At 42.4% G+C, this 23,969-nt stretch overlaps 1 protein-coding gene across 1 annotated transcript in view; it reads left to right on the top strand.

Annotated features, from left to right (window-relative positions):
- SLC1A1 (solute carrier family 1 member 1) overlaps positions 1-23,969 on the top strand; it is a gene marked incomplete at both ends in the record, with an annotated part of 79,511 nt that overhangs the window by 42,343 nt on the left and 13,199 nt on the right. The window contains 4 exons of the mRNA XM_080709526.1: positions 15,921-16,013; positions 18,336-18,450; positions 20,518-20,560; positions 22,535-22,630. Coding sequence (XP_080565652.1) covers positions 15,921-16,013; positions 18,336-18,450; positions 20,518-20,560; positions 22,535-22,630 — 347 coding nt within the window. The remainder of the gene's footprint in view (positions 1-15,920; positions 16,014-18,335; positions 18,451-20,517; positions 20,561-22,534; positions 22,631-23,969) is intronic.

The following is a 23,969-nucleotide window of genomic DNA, read 5'->3' as shown; positions in this document are numbered from 1 at the left end:
CTTCTCCACTGTACACTCTGTTGTACTTTTGAATTCATATAATCTTCATTTTGTACCTATGCAAACATAAAATTTGTAAATAATTACTATATTAGTAATTATCTTACTTTTATAATATAAAATCAAATTCAGATATGCTTTGACAATTCATACAGCATACAATATAAGCACTATAGGAGATTTAAAGAAATATTTAGAGAGCTATCTTAAAAAAGGTCAACAAATTTTGTCAGGCACTTATTGTATGTACAATAAACTTGAATAAGAACATTAGAAATGGTGAATATTCATAGGTGAACTATGATTACTTCAGAAAGTGAGAATAACACAAAGAGGAGATAGCTATGTTTTAACAGGATCTAAGTAGCCTAATATACATCTAGTATGGAAAGTATACTATATTGTCTTACTGTTTCAAGATTTGAATTCGCCATAGCCTTATTTCATAAGTAATTTCATTTGCATTATTCACACAATAATTTCTCATAGCTATATAAATACAAAATATTACTTTCTTATTTTACATCTAATTCCTTCTCTTCATCAAGTATTTATAATTGTGTCATAATGTTAGATTACATAAGAATAAACAAGATTGCAATGTAATAGGAAAGACTAAAAAGCATTTAAGTTATTTTACTACAATATTGATGGCAGCTTACTAAGAGTTTAACACTTTTATGAGTAAGAAATTTATAAAAAGAATAACTTGTTATTGTTTATTTTTACTGTACAAAGGTAAAAGTTGAACTACCTCATGTGAAAAGTTGTTAGACAGCTACTAATTATATTACTACTTAAACTCTCCTACAATTTGGTATGTGAATAAATACTGAAATAAAATTGGACTCTCCTTTAAAAAAATAAATAAATAAAAATAAAAAAGGGCTTGAGTTTGAAGCTCAGTGGTAGAATACCCCTGGGTTCGATCCCCAAAACCACAAAAATAATCATAATAACAATAATTTAAAGCTTCATGTCGGGGAAGGCAAGGTTGTAGCCTAAGACCAGCGAGTCTGAGAGTGAACTTCTTGCTTCATTTGCAACATCTGGAACCAGCCAGCGAGCCCTTCCTGCGTTTTAAGTACTTCTTTTCGCTTTGCCCAGCTTTGTTTAGGAGCCAGGAAAATAAGGTAATCGAAGCAATTTTTTTCATAAGTATTAAACATTTCTCTAAGATCAGCAAAAAAATTATTTTGAGTTAGAACACAGTTATCAAAGCCAGGGGGCTTATTACATTCATTTGATTTCTATAATGCTTTTTCTCCAAAGACAGGAGCAGATAGTATAAAAGGACTAGAGTTCCCATAGCAAATGTGCCATTTGCACAGTAACAACATGAAAAGTGACAAGAGATAAAGATGTCCTGCCTCAGTCTCCTTCTGAGACACAGAAGCCCAAAGAATCAACCATGAATTAGCCTTCCTGTTGCTTAAACTGGCACTAAGCTGGTTCGTAGCTCTGTTTGACAGCAAGATAACCCAATTTGATTTCTTAAGAAGGAGAAAGAAACCATGAAGGCTTGAGTGACTCTCCAATGTGTTGAATACATGAACTTAGGAGCCTGCCTGCCTGCCTGCCTGCCTGCCTGCCTGCCTTCTTCCTTCCTTCCTCCCTTCCTTCCTACCTTCCTTCCTTCATTACATCTTTGGTGAGCCAAGTTCTGTGGTAGGAACATGAGCTAAAAGTTAAGTCCTATCTTAGCAAGAAAGAGAGTTTATTACATGTTTTGTGGTAAGTGCTTTGTGAGAGTGAGGGAAGTGGGGGGGGCAAGAGGTGGGGTTTTGAAGGAAGGATAGGAATCAACAGGAAGGGAAAGGAGAGGGTATCTTCCAGAAAAAAAAAAAAAAAAATGGTAGAAGGTACAGCATTTGGGGAGAACAGTGAGACTTCAACTAAAATACTGGGACACGGTGGGAGGGACAGGGTGAAGAGTGGGCATGTGGTGTTAGTGACTTTATGTGCCTTGTAAAGGGTCTGGACTTGAGTGTCTAAGCACAGAGATCGCCCGCCTGCACCATTTTCTACAAAGGGCCACCCTGAACAAGCTTCAGGTGGGGAAGTATCTATCCTAGATTGCAGATGAGTCTAGCGGGTAGGAGCACAGACCTAAGGGCCACACTGTCTGGGTGTGAATTCTGATTCTGCCATTGGCCAGCTGTGAAGCTGTGGGTACATTACTTGTGTTCAACTCTGTGCATCTGAAGTGATCCATGTTTTTATTTATTCTTTTTTGCCTAGTCTCAGAAGTTTCTATAAAGTCCTTGAATTGGTGCCAGGAGGTACATGTGTCAGTATAGAATTTAGCCACAGACATGTAAAAGCACCAAACACCTTGTTTCAGGAAAATGAAAGCTATATGAAAAGACTTGCTCTTTTCAGTTTTCAGAGTTCACCAGCATGTAAGAAGCTTCTACCTAGCCCGGTGTGGTGGCGCACCCTTTTAATCCCAGTACTTGAGAGGCTGAGACAAGAGGATCCAGGTTCATGGCCAACCTCAGTTACTTAGTGCAGCCCTCTGCAACTTAGTGAGAACCTGTTTCAAAATAAAAAATAAAAAATTGGACTAGGGGTGTAGCTTGGAGGTAGAAGCCCTCGAGTTCAATCACTAGCACCACCAAAAAAAAAAAAAAAAAAAAAGCTTCTACCTAGAAGCTTTAGGAAACGGAAAAAGCAAAGAAGCAAAGTATTAATAATAACATCAGCCACAACTAGATCGTGGCAGAAAATCAGAGCATCTCACTGAGCCAGGAATTAGCTGCTGATGTCAGAGTGTTCATGTAAACCTCAGAAGAGAGCGGTGAAGTCCTCATGTCCTCTGGGGTGTTTCTAGTGCTTCCATTGAAGAGTAAACCTCCTAAAAAGCTTAGAAGGGTCTTCCAAACAGTAGTTTCTAGCTACAAATATCAACACTCTGTGGCATTGAAAATGTTAAAACGGCTCTCAGTCTGCTGAAGAACCAAGAGACCAGCCACTGCTTCTTGTCATGTTTTGAACATCCAATGTGAACTAGCTGACAGGCTGTAAAGTGACCTTTGGTTGATTCTGCCTGAGGACTGGCTTATTTTGTTAACTTCTCAGAAGAGTCTAAGGTGATGCTATAACCTATTTTAAGGGAGTTATTTGTATTAGTGTCCCTAGGAAACAGAGATGCCGTAGGCGAGGCGAGCACAAAAATATATATTTTGCGTACACCCCTAGGCCTTATCTCTTCTCTGCTAACAAACCAAGGGAATTAGTCCAGGCTGCTGAGATTGCCCTGTGCTCTGGACTAACAAAGTAAGATGATATACAGCCTGGCTTTCCCTGGGGAAGAAAAGAAACATTTCATCATTTAAAAATTGTGAACTTGTTTGTTGATTCCACATAGCAACCCTATGATGGTGGTGAGGCCTTGGCTCCATCTTAAAGATAAGGAAACAAGAGGTTGGAGAGAGATTAAACCACCTTCCCCAGATCACACAGATCATAAGGGCAACAACACCGGGGACAGATTAATTTCATTCTGGAACATTCTCCCTCTCAGAGGCCAGAACTTGGGGCAGGCAACTATACAAAACCAAATTATTCAATATTAGGTCTGTTCACATCCCATGTGCTGGACACAGGGTATACATTGGTAGACAAGGTCTCCTGCCTTCCTAGAGCTTCCAGTCTAAGTGAGAAAAACAGATGTTAAATAATGACCTCATTGATTAAAAAAAACAAAAACACTGTGACCAGGGCGTGGCGGCTCACACTTGTAATCCCAGTATTTTGGAGGCTGAGACAGGAGATTGCAGGTACTTGGCCAGCATCCACAATTTAGTGAGGTCCTCCACAACTTAGTGAGACTCTGTTTCAAAAAAAATAAAATAGGTGAAGGGATTTAGCTCAGAGGTAGAGTGACAGTGACCCTGGGTTCAATCCCCAGTAACACACACACACAGTAAAGCACATGCATAAGACACCAAGCAAGAAAAGCAGGGCCTTGGTGCTCAGAAAAACTGAGGCACAGACTTAAAAGACAAATGAAGAGTGGGGAAGAGCAGCCCCGGCAGAAGCAGGAGCCTCTGCGGAAGCTTTGCGGCGGGCAGGAGCAGATACAATCTTTGACAGAATAGGGCTGCGGCGGCGATGAGACAGGCAGGTGGCAGGCATTTGAGCTGGAGAGGCAGGTAGGTGTCCCATTTGCCAGAGGAATGATTTTCTCTTTTATCTCTGGTGCCGCTGGAGGATTACCATTGAGACTAGAGTATAAAGTGACTTGATAATACGTTTTTTAAAAGATCTCTTTGCAAGCTGGGCGTGGTGGCCCAAGCTTGCAAGCTTGTAATCCCAGCATTTGGGAGGCTGAGACAGGGGAATCATGATTCAAGGACAGCCTCAGCTACTTAGTGAAGCTCTTTGAAACTCAGTGAGATGAATGCCCCTGGGTTCCATCCCCAGTACTGAAAAAAAAAAAAAAAAATGAAATGAAGGAACAAGGGAGGGAGGGAGGGAGGAAATGAGTGTCGAGTGCCTCGTTTGCTCAGTGACACGTGGTATCGTGGTATCGATCATCCCCAATAGTGGAGGCTCTTCCTAGGTCTTTCGTAGATGGTAGTTTTTTTGGTGGTACTGGGATTCCTGGAAGCCCTTCTACCTCCAGGCTACACTCCCAGACCCATTTTATATTTTTTATTTGGAAACAGGGTCTCTTAAGCATGCAGCTGGCTTCGAACCTGCACAATGCTCTTGTCTCCGCCTCCCAAGTACTGGGATTACAAGTGTGCACCACCACGCCCAGCTAGATGGTAGTTTTGTTGTTGTTGTTGTTGTTATTGTTGTTTTGCGGGTCTGGGGATGGAACCCAGGGGCATTCTACCTCCGAGCTACACCTCCTGCCCTATTTTTTATTCTTTATTTTGAAACTGGGTCTCACTGGGTTGCAGGGGCCTCACTAAGTAGCTGAGGCTGTCCACGAACCGTGATCCTCCAGGTCTCAGCCTCCGAATGCTGGGATTACACGCGTGCGCCACACGCCTGGTTTAGGTGGTAGTTTTAATCCTCACCACAGCTTGCAGGATGAGGTTGCTCACTTTGCTCCTCGTCATTACCCTTAAGGGGGGGATAAACATTTAAAATCCCTACTGTATAGATGAGGAAACCGAGTCTAGGAAGAGAAAGCTGAGATCTGAACCCAGGCTTTCCAAAAAAGGCCATGGTTGTTTCTCTCGGTGCAGCAGGACTCTGCTGGTGACAGATGGGAGTGATCGCGTAGCAGGGTTTGATTGTTGCTTGTTTTTTTGTGGTGCTGAGGATTGAATGCAGGGGCATTCTACAGCCAACCTACACCCCCAGCTCTATTTAATATTTACTTTGGAACAGGGTCTGACTAGGTTGATGAGTGTCTTGCTCCTTGCTGAGGCTATCATCGAACCTGCAATCCTCCTGTCTCCACACCCCAAATACTGGGATTACAAGTGTGCACCACCATGCCCAGCTGCATACCGAGTTTTAACTGGTGTGCGACACTGAGTTTCTTGGATGCCGTGTCCATTGAGAGCTGTAAAGCACCACCAAATGCCAGACTAAAAATCCTCCCAATAGCCGGGATCGCGCAGGTTCGAAGCCAGCCACGCTGGCGTAAGAGACCCTGTTTCAAAAATATTAAATAGGTCCGGGAGTGTAGCCTGGAGGTAGAAGGGCTTCCAGGAACCCCAGTACCACCACCAAATAAAAAAAGTCCTCCCAATAACAGAGTTAATTTGATACTTTAACTGCAAGGTGGAGAGAGATCATCACAAAAACTTAGTTTTCCAGTGGGCGGCAGTCTCATCAGAAGGCCCTCTGAGGAGGCTTTTGCCCTCAGATGTTTATTTTTAAAGCATGCTATTGTTTAGCCCAGGCACTGCTTCCTTTGTAGTGTTTTTATTAAAAGTTCACATTACTGCTTTGGCCAGGAGCCAACATCTCAGCTCCTCAGAGCCTCCTCCTGAGGTAAAGAAAGCAAATGCTTTTCCTAAAAGAAAGAGCTGGCAGGTGCCCCTGCCTTCCAAGGACAGCCAAGGGTCTTATCCGTGTTTCTAGGCCATAGCTTAGTCCTACACTGTCGCTGCTTTTAAAGGATGAGCTGGCCTCCCTGGAATCCAGTGCCTCTTTTTCTGTCCAGTTCAGGCACCACCTGCTCCACCAAGTCTCTGAGGTCACCTTCTAGGGACACCTTAGGCTCCTCAGAAAGCCCACAGCTCCTGCTGTCTACACCAGGACCCCACAAAGCATCCAGTTTTTAAACTAGATGGGGAAAATCCAGCTTTTAAAAGTTCTAATCTAGCCAGGTATGGTGGTTCATGCCTGTAATCTCAGTATTTAGGAGGCTGAGACAGGAGGATCATGATAAGTAAAATAAAAAATTAAATGCGAGTAAAATAAAAATAATGTGCATACGGCGGAGTGTGAAAAACACGAGAGAGGTCCGGTACACGTGGCATGTAAAGTTTTAATGGCACGGCTCTCCCGGGGATCAGGGCGAGGCACCGTGGGGCCCGCGCGCCTGTCCGAAGCTAGAGGACGCGGGCTCTCCTTTTAAAGGCATGCATCTCGCGAGATGGGGGTTTTACTCGTAGGAACGCCCAATTCTCGCGGGGGTTTCAGCCCCTCCCTTGCCCTGCAGAGGTCATGTGACACAAAGTCACATGAGTGCAGGACCCAACTTAACAGATCACAGGTTCAAAATCAGCCTCAGCAATTTACCAAGACCATTGGCAACTCAGCAGGACCCTGTTTGGGGTTTGTTTGTTTGTTTGTTTTAATAGGACTAGGTCACACTTGGAGGTAGGACACCTCTAGGTTCAATCACTTTAGCACCAAAAAAAGTCTAATCTACAACAAGTCTCTAACCTTTATAAACTATAATAAAAATGAATTGTTAGAAAAAAGTGATACAAAAAGAAATATGAAATCCACCCAGGCCAGGCATGATAGCACACACTTGTAATCTCAGTACTCGGGAGGCTGAGACAGGAGGATTGTACAGGTTTGAAGCCAGCCTCAGCTACTTAGTGAGACCCTGTCTCCAAATAAAATATAAGCTAGGTCTGGGAGTATAGCCCAGAGGTAGAAGGCCCCTGAATTCCATCTCCAGTACAATAAATAAATGAATGAATAGATAAATAAATAAATAAATAAATAAATAAATAAATAAATAAATAGAAATCCATTCCAGGTGGATGTTGAGACTAAAACCCGTAAGGCATGGCGAGGTTTCATGCACGGGGTCCTGCTGTCCTTCCTGCGCCCAGGAAGGGCTGAAGAGGAGCCGCCTTCAGAGTCTCAGGCCTGGATTCCTGTACCATAATCACAGTAAACATGCATTAAGCCTGATCACGAGTTCTCCACAGTGGCAGTATCACCCCCGAGGCTGCAAAAGCTGATTTCAGCTGGGGGTGGGGAGGAGAAGGAATCTTGGTCTCATTATGTAAGAAGCACTTGAATTCATTAATACATAAACAGTTTGTGGCATTAACATTTCATGGAGGTGGCAATTAGGAAAAAGGTGTCTGACAGGCTCTGGGGGAAGAACACAATAGTGAGGAAAAGCCCACTGAGAGACGCGAAGAGGCTGAGCAGGTTCTCATGTGGACCGCGGCCGTGGGGCCAGGGTTCTCACTGCGGGTAAGTGGTTTCTAAGGAGATCGAGTGCTAAGTTCTACATTTCTGACACACAAGGAAGCCTTGATATGGGCTTAGTGGGTGAGGGGAGGATGCCCTATGCGTGCATGGACTGAAAACATCCACATAGCACTTTCTTTAAGGCACCAGAGACCCAGAGAAGAGCTAGCCACAGAGCAGCATGGACCTGTGTACCAGGAGACTATCCTTCTCTCCTCTACCTTCTGTGCAAGGGAAAGAAAAGAGACCCTGCTGAATTTCATGATGGATTTAGGCTGGAGCTTTCTTGTGCTGAACGTGAAACACTGGTACGGTCTAGAGAGGTGTCCACCAGTATGATAGCTGTTAGCCACAGGTGGTTATTTAAATCAAGATTAATTTTAATTAAATAAAAATTAAGTTCAATTTCTTGGTCACCGTAGTCACCACTCTAGTTCTCCCTAACCATATGTAGTCTGTGGCTACTTCAATGGACAATACAAATATAGAACATTTCCACATCACAGGACTTTTTACAGGACAGCGCTGTTCTCGAATTTTGCAGCAGCTAGATGAAGTCACTGAGGCATAGTGGTTAAGACTATGGCCTCGGGTGTGGTGGCACATACCTAGTACATCAAAGGCAGATACAGGAGGATCACAGGTTTACAGCCAGCCTCAGTAATTTATTGAGGCCCTCTGCAACTTAGTGAGACCCAGCTTCAAATAAAAAAAAATTAGGGCTGGAAGTGTAGCTCAGAGGTAGAATGCTGGGTTCAGTCCCCAGTACCACAAACAGGAAGGAGAGAGAGGGGGGCTGAGACTGAAGGGGAAATACTGAGGAAGAAAAGAGAAAGAGGGGAAAAAATGAAAAAGAAAAAGGAAGGAAGGAAAGAAGGAAGGAAGGGGAAAAGAAGGGAGGAGAGGAGAGGACAGCCTTTGGGCCAGGTGTGGTTCATGCTTATAAGCCTAGTACTTGGGAGGCTGAAACAGGAGGGTCACAGGTTCAAAGCCAGCCTCAACAATTTAGCAATATCTTGTTTAAAAATAAAATATAAAATAGGGCTGGGGGTGTGGTTCAGAGGTAGAATGCCCCTGGGTTCAATCTCCAGTACAGAAGAAGAAGAAGATGGGGAAGGGGAAGAAAGAAAGAAAGAGAAAAAATAAATACAGCCTTTGGGATCAAACCTGGACTAGATTCCAGTGCCACCACTCCCACCTCACCCCCAGCTTTATGTTGCTTGGCCTTTGTAAAATAGAGACAGTAATGGTTAGCTCCTATGGTTGTAATGAGAATGAGAGCTGACTGATTCACTTGCAGTCACTGCTTAATATAATGACTTCATCTTATCATTTTTGCCATCATTACAATTATCATCACCATCTTCTCACTCAGGTGGGGTGTTTGGACCATTCAGACAGACATTCAGAGCCATTAAGCCCGCCATAATGCTATTAGAGGGTGTCAAAGATTAAGATGATTTTCCCTTATCTCTTCCTCCCTCTGCAGTGATCACCACACTTACCCCCAACAATGCGTTATGAGTCTAGATTTGGGGTGCTGTTCTCCCCCATCACTGACACTAGAGTGGCAGAGGTAAACTGTTTAAGAGTGTAGAAAAGTGTGGCTATTGATTTGAATAAATGTCTGAGACATCCAGGGAAAGCACAGGAGTAAGGTAGATGAGAGGAAAATGGATGGTCACTTTCTGATAGGGACTGCAAGACAGATGCTGTGCTCCAGGCGAAAGGAGCTGGCTGGCTGCTGGGGATGTGTTTGTGTACTAAATTCCTCCAAGGATCTCATTATTATGAAGCTTTTTATTGCCAGCGGAGTCCTGAAATACAAGCAGAGGCACCAGTCCATGGCCGAATCATTAAGACAAATTAAGACATATTAACATATGCTGGAAACAATTAGCCACATAGATTTAATTTGTTACACTGCTGGAAGAAAGTCCTGAGAGGGAACCAAACACATACAAAGGATAGCTCCATAGCCATCCTGTGGCTCTGCTGCTGCCAGCTCTTTAGGGTCTAGAAGCTGCTGAACTTGGACACCTACCAAAGAAGGCCAGTATATCTGAAAAGACATCTTATTTGAAGTCATAATTACACGTGCGTAAGCAGGTTACTAGGATTCTGTTAAAGTGATTTTCTTGTTTCTTTTTAACCTAGTGTTATTTTTCCATTAATATTGTACACAAGTACATACATGATGTTTCCACATGTACATGTGTGAAATTATCAATGCCAATCTCAATATCATGCACAATTGCTTACCAAAATAATGGACTGAGTTCTAAAATGAAACACATTTCATACTCATATACTTAGCAAACTTACATATTTGAGTTATTTGCTTCTTTTTTAAGGAGACCTACACTAAAAATGGGATCATTTATTTATGAATTGTGGCCTTCAGTCCCTGTGGGGTATTTTGTAATTGATATTGTTATTCTTTGGATAGTTGAAATTTATAACAATCTATCAAGAAAAGAAGGTCTTTTCAACACACCAAATTCTACTTTTCCCAAAGAAAATAAACACTTCCGTCAGGGTTATTCTAGGGTGTGACTTGCAGTATGCCCATCACTTGGTAATTGCACAATCTTGTCCCCGCAATGGGCTAATGGGCCCTTACCAACATCCTGGGGTGGCTGCTACAGAGGCCAGAGTGCCTTCTCATGAACTATTAACTTCCCAACACGCAAACAACAGAACAGTGTGCTTAGAGTGAGCAGTGACTTGTTCTGTCATCATAACGATGATAGCTTTCTTGCAGATTTTTCCTGTATGCCAAATATCTACAATTTTGTGTGAAGAGCTAATCCTTCCATCACTTAAAAAAAAAAAAAGGTGGATGGAGCGTTCGCAGAATCCGGAGAGAATATAAAAGCTACCTGTACATCCTGACAGCCATACAGGTTTACTGTCTTTCCCTTGGTGTTGCGTTGTGACAGCCTCTTCTATTTCCTGCTACCCTACTTTAGGCTTTGCAGACCCTTACAGGACAACTCATGCATATTGAAAATGCACAATCATTTTCTATGGTGATCATTTGACTTAAAAGGTGATTCTCATCTTGGAGACATGGTAAGGTGAAGTCTGAAACTTTCAGTGACATCTTGCTGAAGTATGCCTAGTTGCTTCTCAGTTTATAGAAGTCCATTAGAAAGAATCATTTGACTTCATCTTCTTCTTCTTTGAGAGAGGGCAAGGATTTCTAGTAAGTAGGAATGTATGCCTTCTACCTGTAATAAAGCTGTCCTTGCCATTCCAGACAGTCCTCTCAAGTCTAGGCAACACTCATCTGTTTTGTTTTCATGGTAAACGCATTTAATTATTTAGATGTTTAAGCTCTCACAGTTAAGTTTTACAAGCTGGTGAACACTGACACATCATTTGTCCCACAAACCTATAACCACACATTCCCAAACAGTACAAATATATGGTCGAACTAACATTAATACACACCACCATTTTATCAGTTACATAATAAAACATTTTCAAGTATACAGACATTAAGTTACATAGCAGAAAAGACATAAAATATTACATGTCTGTTCAAATCATTAGCAGAAACCTATTTCATTTTATTGTGAGAGAGGCTGGGAAGAAAAGGAAAAATATTCATACTTCAAACAAAAGTTGGTAAACAGCTGATAAATATGGAAAAATTACAAGAATTTCAGGAATTTTTATTAAGAATTGTTTTAGCCATAATAACAAAGCACCTCTACCTTTTAAAATATTTACTAAATTATATAGCATATTCTACATGTTCTGCATGGGACGAAGACAACATTTTACTAAAAATATTTAATAACCACCTCCCATTCTTTTTAAGTCCTCCCTGTTAGGTTGTACCTCAGAGTGCAAACATTAAATTAACTGTGAAGCATTTTTTCTCTGAAAACATTAAAGATGTGAGCTTCTATAATAATGTAGATTTTCAAAATGGAAATATTTCACCACAGCACAAAATAAGACTTATAGAAGAGCATTAAATAATCATCATAAGACTTGGCAAAATAATTTTTTTTTTTTTTTTTTTAGGTACAGGGATGGAACCCAGGGGCATTGTATCTCCGAGCTACACCACCAGCCCCATTTTTTAGTGTTTTTACCTTTTGAAATAGGGTCTCAATGAGTTGCAAATGGCCTCGCCAAGTAGCTGAGGCTGTCCACAAACCTCCATCCTCTGGTCTCCTCCTACCAAATGCTGAGATTACAAGCATGCGCCACCACGCCTGGCTTAAGACTTGGTAAAATTAGAAAAAGAAACAAAAACCCAACGGTTAAGCAAACCTGATGTATATTGGTGTGACTGTGGGAGATGTAAACATAAAGGCAGCAGGCAGATAACCATAGTGGCCCTGCCGTGTTTGATACAACTGAAGAAATAGTCACATAAGGTCAAGAGTGTTCTTAGTTCCTGAAATTTTGGTTCTGTATAATACTAAAAATATACAAGTATTGTGCTGGGTAACTTGGCACCTAAGCTTTCTAAATTTCTTATATTTAAAGATTCTGGGATGGAAACAGATTTAAAGGTATAACTCAATACCACATGATTTAGGAATAATCAGTTGGTATAAATGATAAGCACATTTTAGCTTAAAGGGTGTGATGGCGCATGCTTGTAATCCCAGCATTCGGGAGGCAGAGACAGAAGGATCGCAGTTTGTAGACAACCTCAGCTACTTAGGAAGGCTCTTTGCAACTCAGTGAGACCCTGTTTCAAACTTAAAAAAGACTAAAAAAAAAAAATAGGGCTGGGGGTGTAGCTTGGAGGTAGAATGCCCCTGGGTTCCATCCCCAGTACCACAGGGGGGGAAAAAAAAAAAGATAAGCATATTTTAAATGCTGAACAGCAGAAATCTTTTGCTAAATGTCCAAAGTGGTTGATCATAACCCAAATATAGATGCTGAAATCCTGCCAAGCTTGTGACCTGGTAAAACTGCTTTCTGATACTTCTGTGGAAGCTTCATTAGACTTATTCACAAGCCAACATGTTGGCTAATTATGTATTACAAATTAAGTCCCCAAGTTCCACTTCCAAGGCAGTAATCATCAGGCACCCCAGTTTTATTGAACCAACAGTTGTTTCTATGACCATTGGAGTCTTTGAGGCACAGCTGCAAATATATAAGTTGCTTGTTGTTAAAACTACTCTGCTTTTATCTTATGAACTGTACTGCATCTTCCAATCTCATTCCACCTTCAATTAATGCTAGGAAAACAAGTACCAGATCTCTCCCAAAGCCTGCAACACAGTGGACAATACAACCACCAACTTCTTCAGGAAACCTCATCTTCACAACACTTGGCCAGTCATCAGCCATCTGGTTGAATGGTGGTGCGTCATCATTAAAAGGCCAACTGAGAACATGGATGCCTTTTTCTCCACCAGAGTGGTGTCTATCATAAGTTGCTTCACATAGTCTTAATATTGTAGTAACTCCTTACTTCTTAATTTTCTCTGTAAGTTTGTTTAAGGTCGCACTGGTTGGATTGTATGTAATACAGAATCTCATGGTCTTGTATAAGACTTAAACAGGAGCAGGGTGGTTCATTCCAGCCATGTTGATTTAGTTAAACACTCTAATAGAGTATAAAAGAATTTTAAAAATTAAATACAGAAATAATGCAAAGTAACTGAAGTCTACTTCAACATAACTCGAAATTCTCAATGCTTTGAGTATTAAGTTGAGAGTAATGGGAAATGAAATGAACTTCCCAACAAGAAGCAGCAATTCTTCAGTCCAGTCCAAGGCAATAGGAAGAAGGTGCGCTGAGGTTTACCCCATCCAGCTCAGAACTCGCATAAAATGCTGTGTGGATTTCAATTCAACCCTTCTATGTTCAGGTTGACCACTCTTTTGTGGGCTTCTTGGTGGAGTTGTACTGAACTTCTACAGTTCACTTATCTGCATAGTAATCTCCACATAGGTTATTAGCAGAGTTGCTCCTGCAAGCAATCTCCACCACCCTTCAGAAACTCCATAAATGTGTGACCCAGACCACCGCAGAACTGCCTTCTTGGTAAAAATCGTCTTGCTCCTGGCAGGTTGTTATTAAAGGGAAGTTTCAAACTTGGTAGCTTCCCCCTGAGCTGCTGGAGCAGGTCAGCCAAACCTCTCCTTTTATACTCCCGAGGAAAAGGGCACACCCTTCTATCACTAGCTGATTAAGTTTCTGGTTGATTCTACACTCACTTATTTATTTTTCTTATTGATGCATTGTACTCATACATCTTAATGGAGTACAAGATGGTAGAGACATACATGCACACATCACTCATTTAGCCCTTCTTCAATTCCCACCCATTCCCTTCCCCCTCCCTCCTTCCCATTTTTGGCTTAGTGATTGACTTTGATATGTCTGTGAATGTACATTGTGTACATTAGAGAATTTCCCTCTTCCCTCTCCCATCCCCCTCAGTTAGGTTGCCTTATTTGCTCATCTATAGTTTCTCCTCCTTTGTCTAGAGTTTCTCCTACGACCTCTTTTCTCCCTAACTTCTGCATATTTAGGGAGACTATCCAATTTCTTATTTTTTGTGACTGACTAATCTCACTTAGCATAATGTTCTCACTTATTTTATTGGTAGCCAAAGACTACTTGAAAGTAGATGTAACTATGTGGCCATGAGAATAAAAATTTCTGCGCCCTTTTATTTTAATTTAAAATAAAAGGGAAGGCGGGCGTGGTGGCTCATGCTTGTAATCCCTGCACTTGGGAGGCTGAGACAGGAGGATCGCACAGGTTCGAAGCCAGCCTCAGCTACTTAGTGAGGCTTTCGGCAACTTAGTGAGACCCTGTTTCCAAATAAAATATAAAAAAGTCTGGGAGTATAGCCCAGAGGTAGAAAGCCTCTGGGTTCCACCCCCAGTACCACTAAATAAATAAATAAATAAATAGGAAATTTTATTTATATCCTTCCTCCTTCAAACAGAAAATGTTAGACATCTTGTGAAAGAAAACAAATACAAAAATTGTTCATCTTGAAACAATTTGGTTTTTTTTTTTTTGGTTTTTTGTTTTTTTTGTTTTTTTTTTGGTGGTACTGGGGTTCCTGGAAGCCCTTCTTCCTCCGGGCTACACGCCCAGACCTATTTTATATTTTTGAAACAGGGTCTCTTACGCCAGCACGGCTGGCTTCGAACCTGCGCGATCCTCCTGTCTCCGCCTCCCAAGCGCGGGGATTACAAGCGTGCGCCACCACGCCCGGCCTATCTTGAAACAATTTGAAAATCAAGAAAAGGAGCCAGGCGCTGCGGTATACACTTGTAATCTCAGCATTTGGGAGGCTGAGACAGGATTGCAGGTTCATGGACAGCCTCAGCTACTACTTAGTGAGGCCCTCTGCAACTCAATGAGACCCTGTTTCAAAATAAAGAATAAAAAATAGGACTGAGGGTGTAGCTCAGAGGTAGAGTGCCCCTGGGTTCCATCCCCAGAACCACAAAAAAAAGTCATGAAAAAGGGAAGGAACTATGTTATCCAGATGCATAGTGAAATTACAGTGATTCTTTTTTTTTTTTTTACTACATTTGGCCTGTGATAATTCTAAACATTTTGTAGTAAGTGGATGATTAAGAATATTATGGTACAGCCACATGACAGACTATGTAGCCATTAAAATTATCCTTGGATGGTTTTATAACAATGAAAGAAAATACTTATAATACAGTATTAGGAAAAGAGTGGGGTAAAGCCTATGAAAATCCACCAGCATTTAACTGGGTCTGGTAAAATGAAGTCACAGTTGTTTTTGTCTTTATATTTCTTTTTTTCAGGTAATTCTAAAGAATATATGTTACTTTTATAGTCCTACATAAACATTATTTTTTAGTTGACTCAATTTTCTGACAAAAAAAAGAAGGGGACAATCAAGACTCCATAATTCTTGTGTGATAAGAGAATTATCTTCTTCAAGATAAATTTTCCTTAATGCTGAATTCCAAAAAGGGGGGGGGGTGTATTGTAAAAGGATATTGAGTGTATAATGTGCAGATCATAATAAGGTTCCTCGAGCAGAGGCAGAGGGGTATCCTTGTGACTGCTGCATGACTACCCCCAGAGAAACAGAGCCACGGCCTTGCTGGGGAACTAGCACCTCCCTGAGCTTCCATCTCTTAATTCTGCGTTTAGGATTTTCAAGTGCTTTTTTAGCCATTACATCTTAGCCAGACTATGTGAGATGAACCTTACAGATGAAGAACAGGCTCTTGACTCTCCTGTCCTAGAAATGCAACTCTTAAAATCAGCATAATTTGACTTCTCCTCCTCTCTTTTTCAGGGGTTGCTGCACTGGATTCCAATGTATCTGGAAAGATTGGTCTGCGTGCTGTCCTGTATTACTTCTGTACCACCGCCATTGCTGTAATTCTAGGTAATATTTATGTCTGAACCCTTAGTCCTTTATACAGTTTTGACTTTTCACTCAAAAAAATACTTGGGCTTTTTAAAAAGCACATTTTCTGCTGGGCATGGTGGTGCAGACCTGTCATCCCAGTATTTGGGAGACTAACACAGGAGGATATCAGGTTCAAGGCCAGCATCAGTAATTTAACGAGGCCCTCAGTAACGTAGAGCCTGTTTCAAATAAAAAATAAAAAGGACTGGAGGTTAAACTTGAAGGTAGAATGCCCCTGGGCTCAATCCCAGCACCAAGGAAAAAAACACACACACACACACTCACTTTTAATCTGAAAGTAAAGTTATCAAACTACCCAGGACCTTTTTGCCTTACAGTCTTCATTGCACCTTTTATATGAAGAAAAGGCAATACTGCCTCCATGTTAGCTGTGATACTGCCTTTAGTCTCTAGTAAGGGACAGCGAGCGGTAACAGGTGCGTGCCTGATCAGGATCACTGGCAGAAGAAATTGGAGCCAAGAGTTTACATAATCTTAAACTGGATAAATGGTCTATAATAGTGGCGTTTGGTATATAGGTAGGATTTCAGCACATTTCACATAGTACCAATCGCTAATAGCTAACAATCTTGCTAAGTATAAGTCACACTCATAAGAGGGAGAAAGTGCTAACAAAGGAGCCGCCACCATACTTTAGCATGACTTTGTGAAGAAAGTGTGTTCCATCCTTTGTTCCCTCATCCGGCATGTTAAGGAGGATGCCCAGAGTGAGAAGAAACAGAAATATGCCCAAGATGCTGCAGCCAGTGTGATGCCTGCAAATCCTGCTTTAATGAATCAGTAATAAGTGGCGGGGTGTAGTGAGGTTAGCGTGGTATTAGGCCAACGGGCCCAGCAGGACCTGAGCCCTTCCCTAAAGCAAAGCTGCATCTCTTTGAGAGGCTCCAGAGAGAGACAGACACAAACAGAAATGACAGAGCAAAAGCCAGAGAGCACCTTGGTATTAGCTAGGCATATATCCCTTCTGAAGCCTGAGAGAAGATGTGTGGTCCTTCTCTTGCCCAGTGACTCTTCCCACCAGCAAGACTGACCCACCCTGTACCTCAGAATCCCATCCCAGCCAGATATGGCAGTGCATACCTGTAATCCCACTACTTGGGAGGCTAAACCGGAAGGGTTACAGGTTTCAGGCCAGCATTGGCAGTTGGCAAGGCCCTCTGCAACTTAGTGAGACCTTGTTTCAAAATTTAAAAAAAATAATAATAAAATAGGGCTGGGGGTGTTGTTCAGCCATAAAACAGCCTTGGGTTCAATCCCCAGAACCAGGGAAAATAAAAAGGCCTACTCTTAGTATTTCCTCTTTTTTGTCTTTTGGAGGAGAAGCAGTTAAGGGCATGGGGTTTACTTATTCACTTCCTTCCAGCCAAACAAACCCTAAATGCCTTGGTCTTGTCTACCACGGCTGCTTGGATGCCTCAAGAGACAGGACCCATCACTTCTAGAAGCCACATGGTGCTTTCAGATGCTCTAGCACATGTAGACAACTCTTACAGTGCAAGGAACCATCCCTCCCTGTGGCTCCCACCTACGTGTCCTTCTTCCACCCCTTCCACTCCTTCCCACGTGGCTGCTTTCTAGATGCCCAAAGCCCCGCAGCACCAGAGGAGAGCAAGACGAAGCTTGATCTCTGTGGCCCTCGGGACAGTGGCTAGCCTCTATGGGAAAGTTCAGAAAGATATCACACAAGTTCCCCGGGCTGGGAAATGAAGCACCACTACCCCAACACTTCCCTAGGTTGATCTTAAAAGCTGAACAGAAAAAGAATATTCTCATCAGCAAGTGTTTCTAGAAGGAATTCTGGGATGCAGCTCTTCATTAAGAACAACAAAGTATGCATGTATTCACAAAGAGTTCCTTCTGCTTGTTTCAATGGAGAAGTCATGAAGACAGTCCTGGTGGTCCCAGCAGGGATTTAGCATTTTGGCTAGACCTTGGGGCCCTCCTCATCACAGTCTTGCCTGGTACCATCCCTAAGAAGGATGCACCAGGGCTCCAAGTACCCTAGAAGGTTCTTTTTTTTTTTTTTTTTTTTTTGCAGGTTTGGGGAAGGAACCCAGGGGCATTCTACCTCCCAGCTACTCCCCCTGCCCTATTTTTTATTCTTTATTTTGAAATCAGGTCTGAGTTGCAGAGGGCCTCACTAAGTAGCTGAGGCTGTCCACGAACCACGATCCTCCGGTCTCAGCCTCCCAAATGCTGGGATTACAAGCGTGCACCACCACACCCGGCTCCCCTCGAAGGTTCTTAATGCTCTGTGGATACTGCCCTTGGCCACAGGTATCGTGCTGGTGGTAAGCATCAAGCCTGGTGTCAGCCAGAAGGTGGTTGATGTGGACAGGACAGGCAGCACCCCTGACGTCAGCACAGTGGATGCTATGTTAGACCTCATCCGGTGAGTCCCGCTTCCTGGTTGTGTGTGCTTGCTCCAATGCTCTGATCTCTTGAAATTTTTAATAATTTCTGGGTTATCGTTCATCTTAATTTTGTGCTGTACCCCATAAATTACATGGCTAGTAGTTTCTACTGGCCAGGTCATGGTTCAAAGAAGACTGGAATGAACAGTCTCCTCTGTATGGATGTAGGATGGATGGACATGCAGAAATATACAAAGTGCTTGCAGCATAAAGATGCTGGACTGGGTTAATGGTCAGTTCTGAAGCACATTTGGAGAGAGACATTTTTTAACTGCATAGTCAGAACCAGAAATAGATCAGTTCATTTAAAGTAGCATTTAAAGCAGAGACTCAGAAAGAGTGGGAGGGCTGAGGACATGACGTAGAAATAGAGCATTTGCCTAGCATGTGTGAGGCTGTGGGTTCAAATCCCAGCACACACACACACACACACACACACACACACACACACACACACATTATAGGAGCCAGGCACGGTAGCACACATCTATAATCTCGGTACTTGGGAGACTAAGACAGAAGGATCACAGGTTTGAGACCAGCTTCAGCAACTTAGCCTATTTCAAAATTAAAAAAATTAAATGGGACTGGTTTGTAGCTCAAAAGTAGAATGTTCCTGGCTTCAATCCCTAGTAACACACACACACACACACACACACACACACACACACACACACGCACAAAAGTTACAGGGTATGCATTACATATTTTGTTTCTACTTAAAAATTAAATGGATTTATTCACCAATGTGTGTGTGTGTGTGTGTGTGTGTGTGTGTGTGTGCGCGCGGGTATGTGTGGGGGTTACACTAGGGATTGAACCCAGGGGCATTCTAACCCTGAGCTATACCCTCAGTCCTATTTTATTTTTACTTTGAAACAGGGTCTCTCTAGGTTGATGAGAGTCTCGCTACTTGCTGAGGCTGTCCTCGAACCTGTGATCCTCCTGTCTCAGCTTCCCAAGAACTGGGATTGCAAGTGTGAGCCACCATGCCTGGTCACCACTTTTTTTATGTAGGTCCACGTCTTTCTTTGAGTGTGTCAACTCACTGTAATTCCATAGCATTACCATCGCATATTCTGCCCTTACAAACGCATCACCTACAGTTTTCAGGTTGAATTTCCATAGATTAGAGCAACAAAACTCTTAGAAAAAAATAAGAAGAAGAAGAAGAAGAGCCAGGTGAGGTGACCCATCCCTGTAATCCCAGTACTTGGGAGGCTGAGAATGACTGCAGGTTTGAGACCAACCTCAGCAATTTAGTAAGACTGTGTTTCAAAATTAAAAAAAAAAAAAATTTAAAGCTGCGAGTGCTGGGAGTGTAGCACAGAGATAGAATGCTCCTGAGTTTAATCACTGGTACAAAAGAAGAAAGAAGAAAGAAAGAAGGAAAGAAAGGAAGGAAGGAAGGAGGAGGGAGGGAGGGAAGAAATTGCAAAAAAAAAAAAAAAAAGAAAAGTCAAGTGCCAAGTCCTCTCAGTTTTCTTTGTATTTTGGTTGTCTTCTTGTACCTAATTTAACTGCAAAATTGTTGGTCATTTACCTTTATTGATTTTCCATGCATCCAGCTTAGTTAATAAAAGAAGCTACACCTTCTTTTTCACAATCATATTTCACTAGTTTACATAATCCTTAGTTCAAAACTGCAGTGATATTTGCATTGGCACAAAGAGTTTGGGAACAAATGCAATGTATTATTAACATATTGCCTCATTTATGAAAACAGAAATGTGCAGAAAATTTAAAAATTATCTCCTGACTGTAAGTATCCACCTGCCAGTGCAACATTTTTATTTAGGTCAGCAGTAAGGGTGTCACTCAATGAATCAGTGAAGTGGCATTTGATGAGGAGAGGGTTCTGTACTCAGTTTAGACTCAGCAGGGAAGAAATAGATCTTCGTACAAGGAAGTAGTATTCAAAGGCGAGACCAGAGAAGAAACCAGAGTACTCATTCTGTATTAAACTGATTTCCACCAATGAACTGAGTATGACCAAAAGCCATTTTTTTGCTGTGCCTTAATGCTGCTTTACATGTCTCCAACAGGAACATGTTCCCCGAGAACCTTGTCCAGGCCTGTTTTCAGCAGGTAAGATAATGACTTTTGCCCTGGAGTTGCTACCTTCTTCTCATTACCAGTTAAGACATTTTTTCCTGCTGTGATCCAAGAAATGGAAGTAAGCCCTTCAAAATGGCAGCAGGAGCAGGGTGCAATGGCACTCAGCAGTAATCCCAGTATTTGAGAGGCTGAGACAGGAGGATAGCAAGTGGGAGTCCAGCCTGGGTAGCTTAACAAGACCCTGGTTTCAAAATTTAAAAAAATGCTCTGGGGGTTTGGGAGGCTGAGACAGGAGGATCACAGATATGTAGTCAGCTTCAGCAACTTAGCGAGGCCCACTGCAACTTAGTGAGACCCTGTTTCAAAAATTAAAAAATAAAGCCGGGCGTGGTGACGCACGCTTGTAATCCCTGCACTTGGGAGGCTGAGACAGGAGGATCACACAGGTTCGAAGCCAGCCTCAGCTACTTAGTGAGGCTCTCAGCAACTTAGTGAGACCCTGTTTCCAAATAAAATATTAAATAGGTCTGGGAGTATAGCCCGGAGGTAGAAAACCTCTGGGTTCCACCCCAAGTACCACCGGAAAAAAAAATTAAAAAATAAAATAGGAATGTGGGTGTAACTCTGGAGTAGAACTCCACTGGATTCAATCCTTAGTAACACACACACACACACACACACACACACACACACACACCACCAAGAATGCACCTGTGAATGGAGAGTTTGGGGTGTCTTCTCTGTCTTGTTTCCCTGGTCTTTTCAGTTCACAGCAGAGCACCTGCCATCATTTCTGTTGCTCCCTTTTCCTTTATGCTTTTCCCCCCCTGAAAACAGTATTCAAATAGAGCAAACCGGGAATCTGTCAAACGAGGAGTGGCTTAAAATGTGGCCTCCAGCACCTGTTTTTGGAGAACCATGTAATAGTTGTAAGGAAACCTGGCCTATCTGCTGATGCAATGCAGTGAAAGACAGCTCTCCATCTCTTCTTTCCTGTCCCTCTCCGGCACCATCTGTATCTTACTCACATGATGTGGCTCGCGTCCCTGGGATTAGGCCTTTTTCTTAACCATTATGTGCCCATTGCAGACACTCTGCAGACCAATGCGACAAAATCATGGGATTTTTTTCTCTAGGAAGATTTAATAGTCTTTTCACTCCATTCACAAGTCTTTTTCTTCTATTTATCTATGCGCTCTTAAGGCAGCTGAGTCTATCACAAACTGTCGTATTCATTTACATAAATTACATGAACAGAGACCTTTGTGTATACAAACAAAAATGGCGACTGTTGCTCCCAGCCAACCTCCCCAAGGCACAGAACCACCTCTGTCAGGGTGCCTCTGCAGATTGGCCACTGTGGTCATTTGTACGGTTCTCAGTGTTAGCGGATCCCTGCAGGAAGGACACTTAGGCCTAGTGTAATAATATACTAGCTCTTTCTTAAACCTCTGTTGAATCTCCACAAAACCAAACAAGGCTGAAGGAAGAGAATTCAACAGAAATCTGACTCCCTGAATAGCCCGAAAGGGACTGTTGATTCGGGTGCAGCCGTCTAGCTAAACCTTTCTCCATACTTATCAAAAGTCATAATGACTACATTTATCAATGCGATGAGGTATTTTTCCAGATTAAAAATAATGAATAAAAACAAAAGTGAGTAACAGGAATCCCCATCTGTGAGCATACCCACAGAGACAACATCCTTTCTTCCACGTGATTTCTCCATTAATTTGTCCCTTATTACAAAAGGAAGAGAACGTTCTCACGTTACTAAATGGTGGCTTTGGGGGTCAGAGGTTTCAGTTTCTCAGTCCCATCTTTAGTTCCAGACCCTCATGGGAGGTGCCATCGAGAACTGGAAGTGCTAGAGCCATGGGGGTGCAACCCTAGGTTGATGTTTGTTTGGTCAAAATAACATATTCCTGTGGTGTCGCCTCCAAAGTTTAAAATAAAACTCTTTTTTTGCTTGTTTGCTTGTCTTTGTTTCTCTCTAACATGCAGTACAAAACCCAGCGTGAAGAAGTGAATTCCAGCAGCAATTCTGGGAGGAACGGGACAGAGGAGACTGTCACCACCATCATGCCAACAGTGTCTGAGGTACCGTTTTTGGGCCCACTCCCTGTCTTTAATAGGCAGGTGCCAGTCATTGGAGAGCAGAAGATGGAGAGAAAGTTCACTTTGTTAAAGTCCACATTTGTCGGCCGGGCGTGGTGGCACACACTTGTAATCCCCCCCCCCCCCCCCGCTTGGGAGGCGGAGACAGGAGGATCGCGCTGGTTCAGAGCCAGCATCGCTGGCCTAAGAGCCCTGTTTCCAAATTTAAAAATGTAAAATAGGTCTGGGAGTGTAGCCCGGAGGTAGAAGGGCTTCCAGGAACCCCAGTACCACCAAAAAAAAAAAAAAAAAAAAGAATCCACATTTGTGAATTCACCTCCGTGCTAGAACTTGTGACCCCAAAATCAGTACTCTGGATGTTTTTATGGTCATTCACAGGATGGCCCAAAATTTGTGTCACCTGTTGCACGTGTGCCCAGCAGAGGCTGAACAGAAGGCGGCTCTGTCTTCCTCTTTTGGTTCTCATTACTGTGCCATGCATAAGCATCCATTTCAGGGTGTGTCTTGTTCCTCTTTCTTGGTGATTTTGCTACTTAATGTGAATGGGAGCCTAGTAATAAAGTGCTCTCATTTGGATGATGGTGCATGCCCATAATTCCTGTATGAGGGAGCCTGAGACAGGACGATCTGCAGGTTCAAGACCTGCCTTAGCAACTTAGCGAGACCCTGTTTAAAGACGTAAAATTAAAAGGGCCACAGGTATAGTTTGGAAATAGAATGCCCCTGTGTTCAATCTCGAGCACCAAAGTAAATAAATAAACACAAACACACAAAAAGTGCTCTCTAGTGTTCCTGAGCGCAGAGGCTGTGGTATGCCTCATGGCGAAAATGCATATGTTAAAGAAACTTCATTCAGGCACAAGTTACAGTGCTGTTAGCCATGATTCAGTATTAGTTAATCAATAATGTATGTTAAATGAGATGTCTTTAAACAGAAACACATGTAAACAGTGTTGTGCATTGACTGATGTAAGTAATGTGATCAGGTTCCCAGAAACCTAACCCTCTGTCTCACCTAGGAGCAATGGTTCTGTTTGTTTTGTTTTGTGGTACCAGGGGCATTCTACCTCCGAGCTGTACCCCCAGCCCTATTTTTAACTCTTTATTTTGAAACAGGGTCTCACTAAGTTGCAAAGGGACTCACTTAAGTAGCTGAGGCTGTTCACAAACCGAGATCCTCCTGTCTCAGCCTCCCAAATGCTGGGATTACAAGCGTGGGCTATCACACCCAGTGTGGTTCTGTATTTTTAACTCCATGTTCATGTCGATTTTACAGCACATAACTACCAGAAATGAGATAATCAGCCACACAGAGAAAAGA

Source organism: Muscardinus avellanarius (genome assembly GCF_963383645.1).
Source record: "Muscardinus avellanarius genome assembly, chromosome: 13".
NCBI lineage: Eukaryota > Metazoa > Chordata > Mammalia > Rodentia > Gliridae > Muscardinus > Muscardinus avellanarius.
Note: the sequence above shows the minus strand (reverse complement) of the source record. Positions and strands in the feature narration are given on the sequence as shown.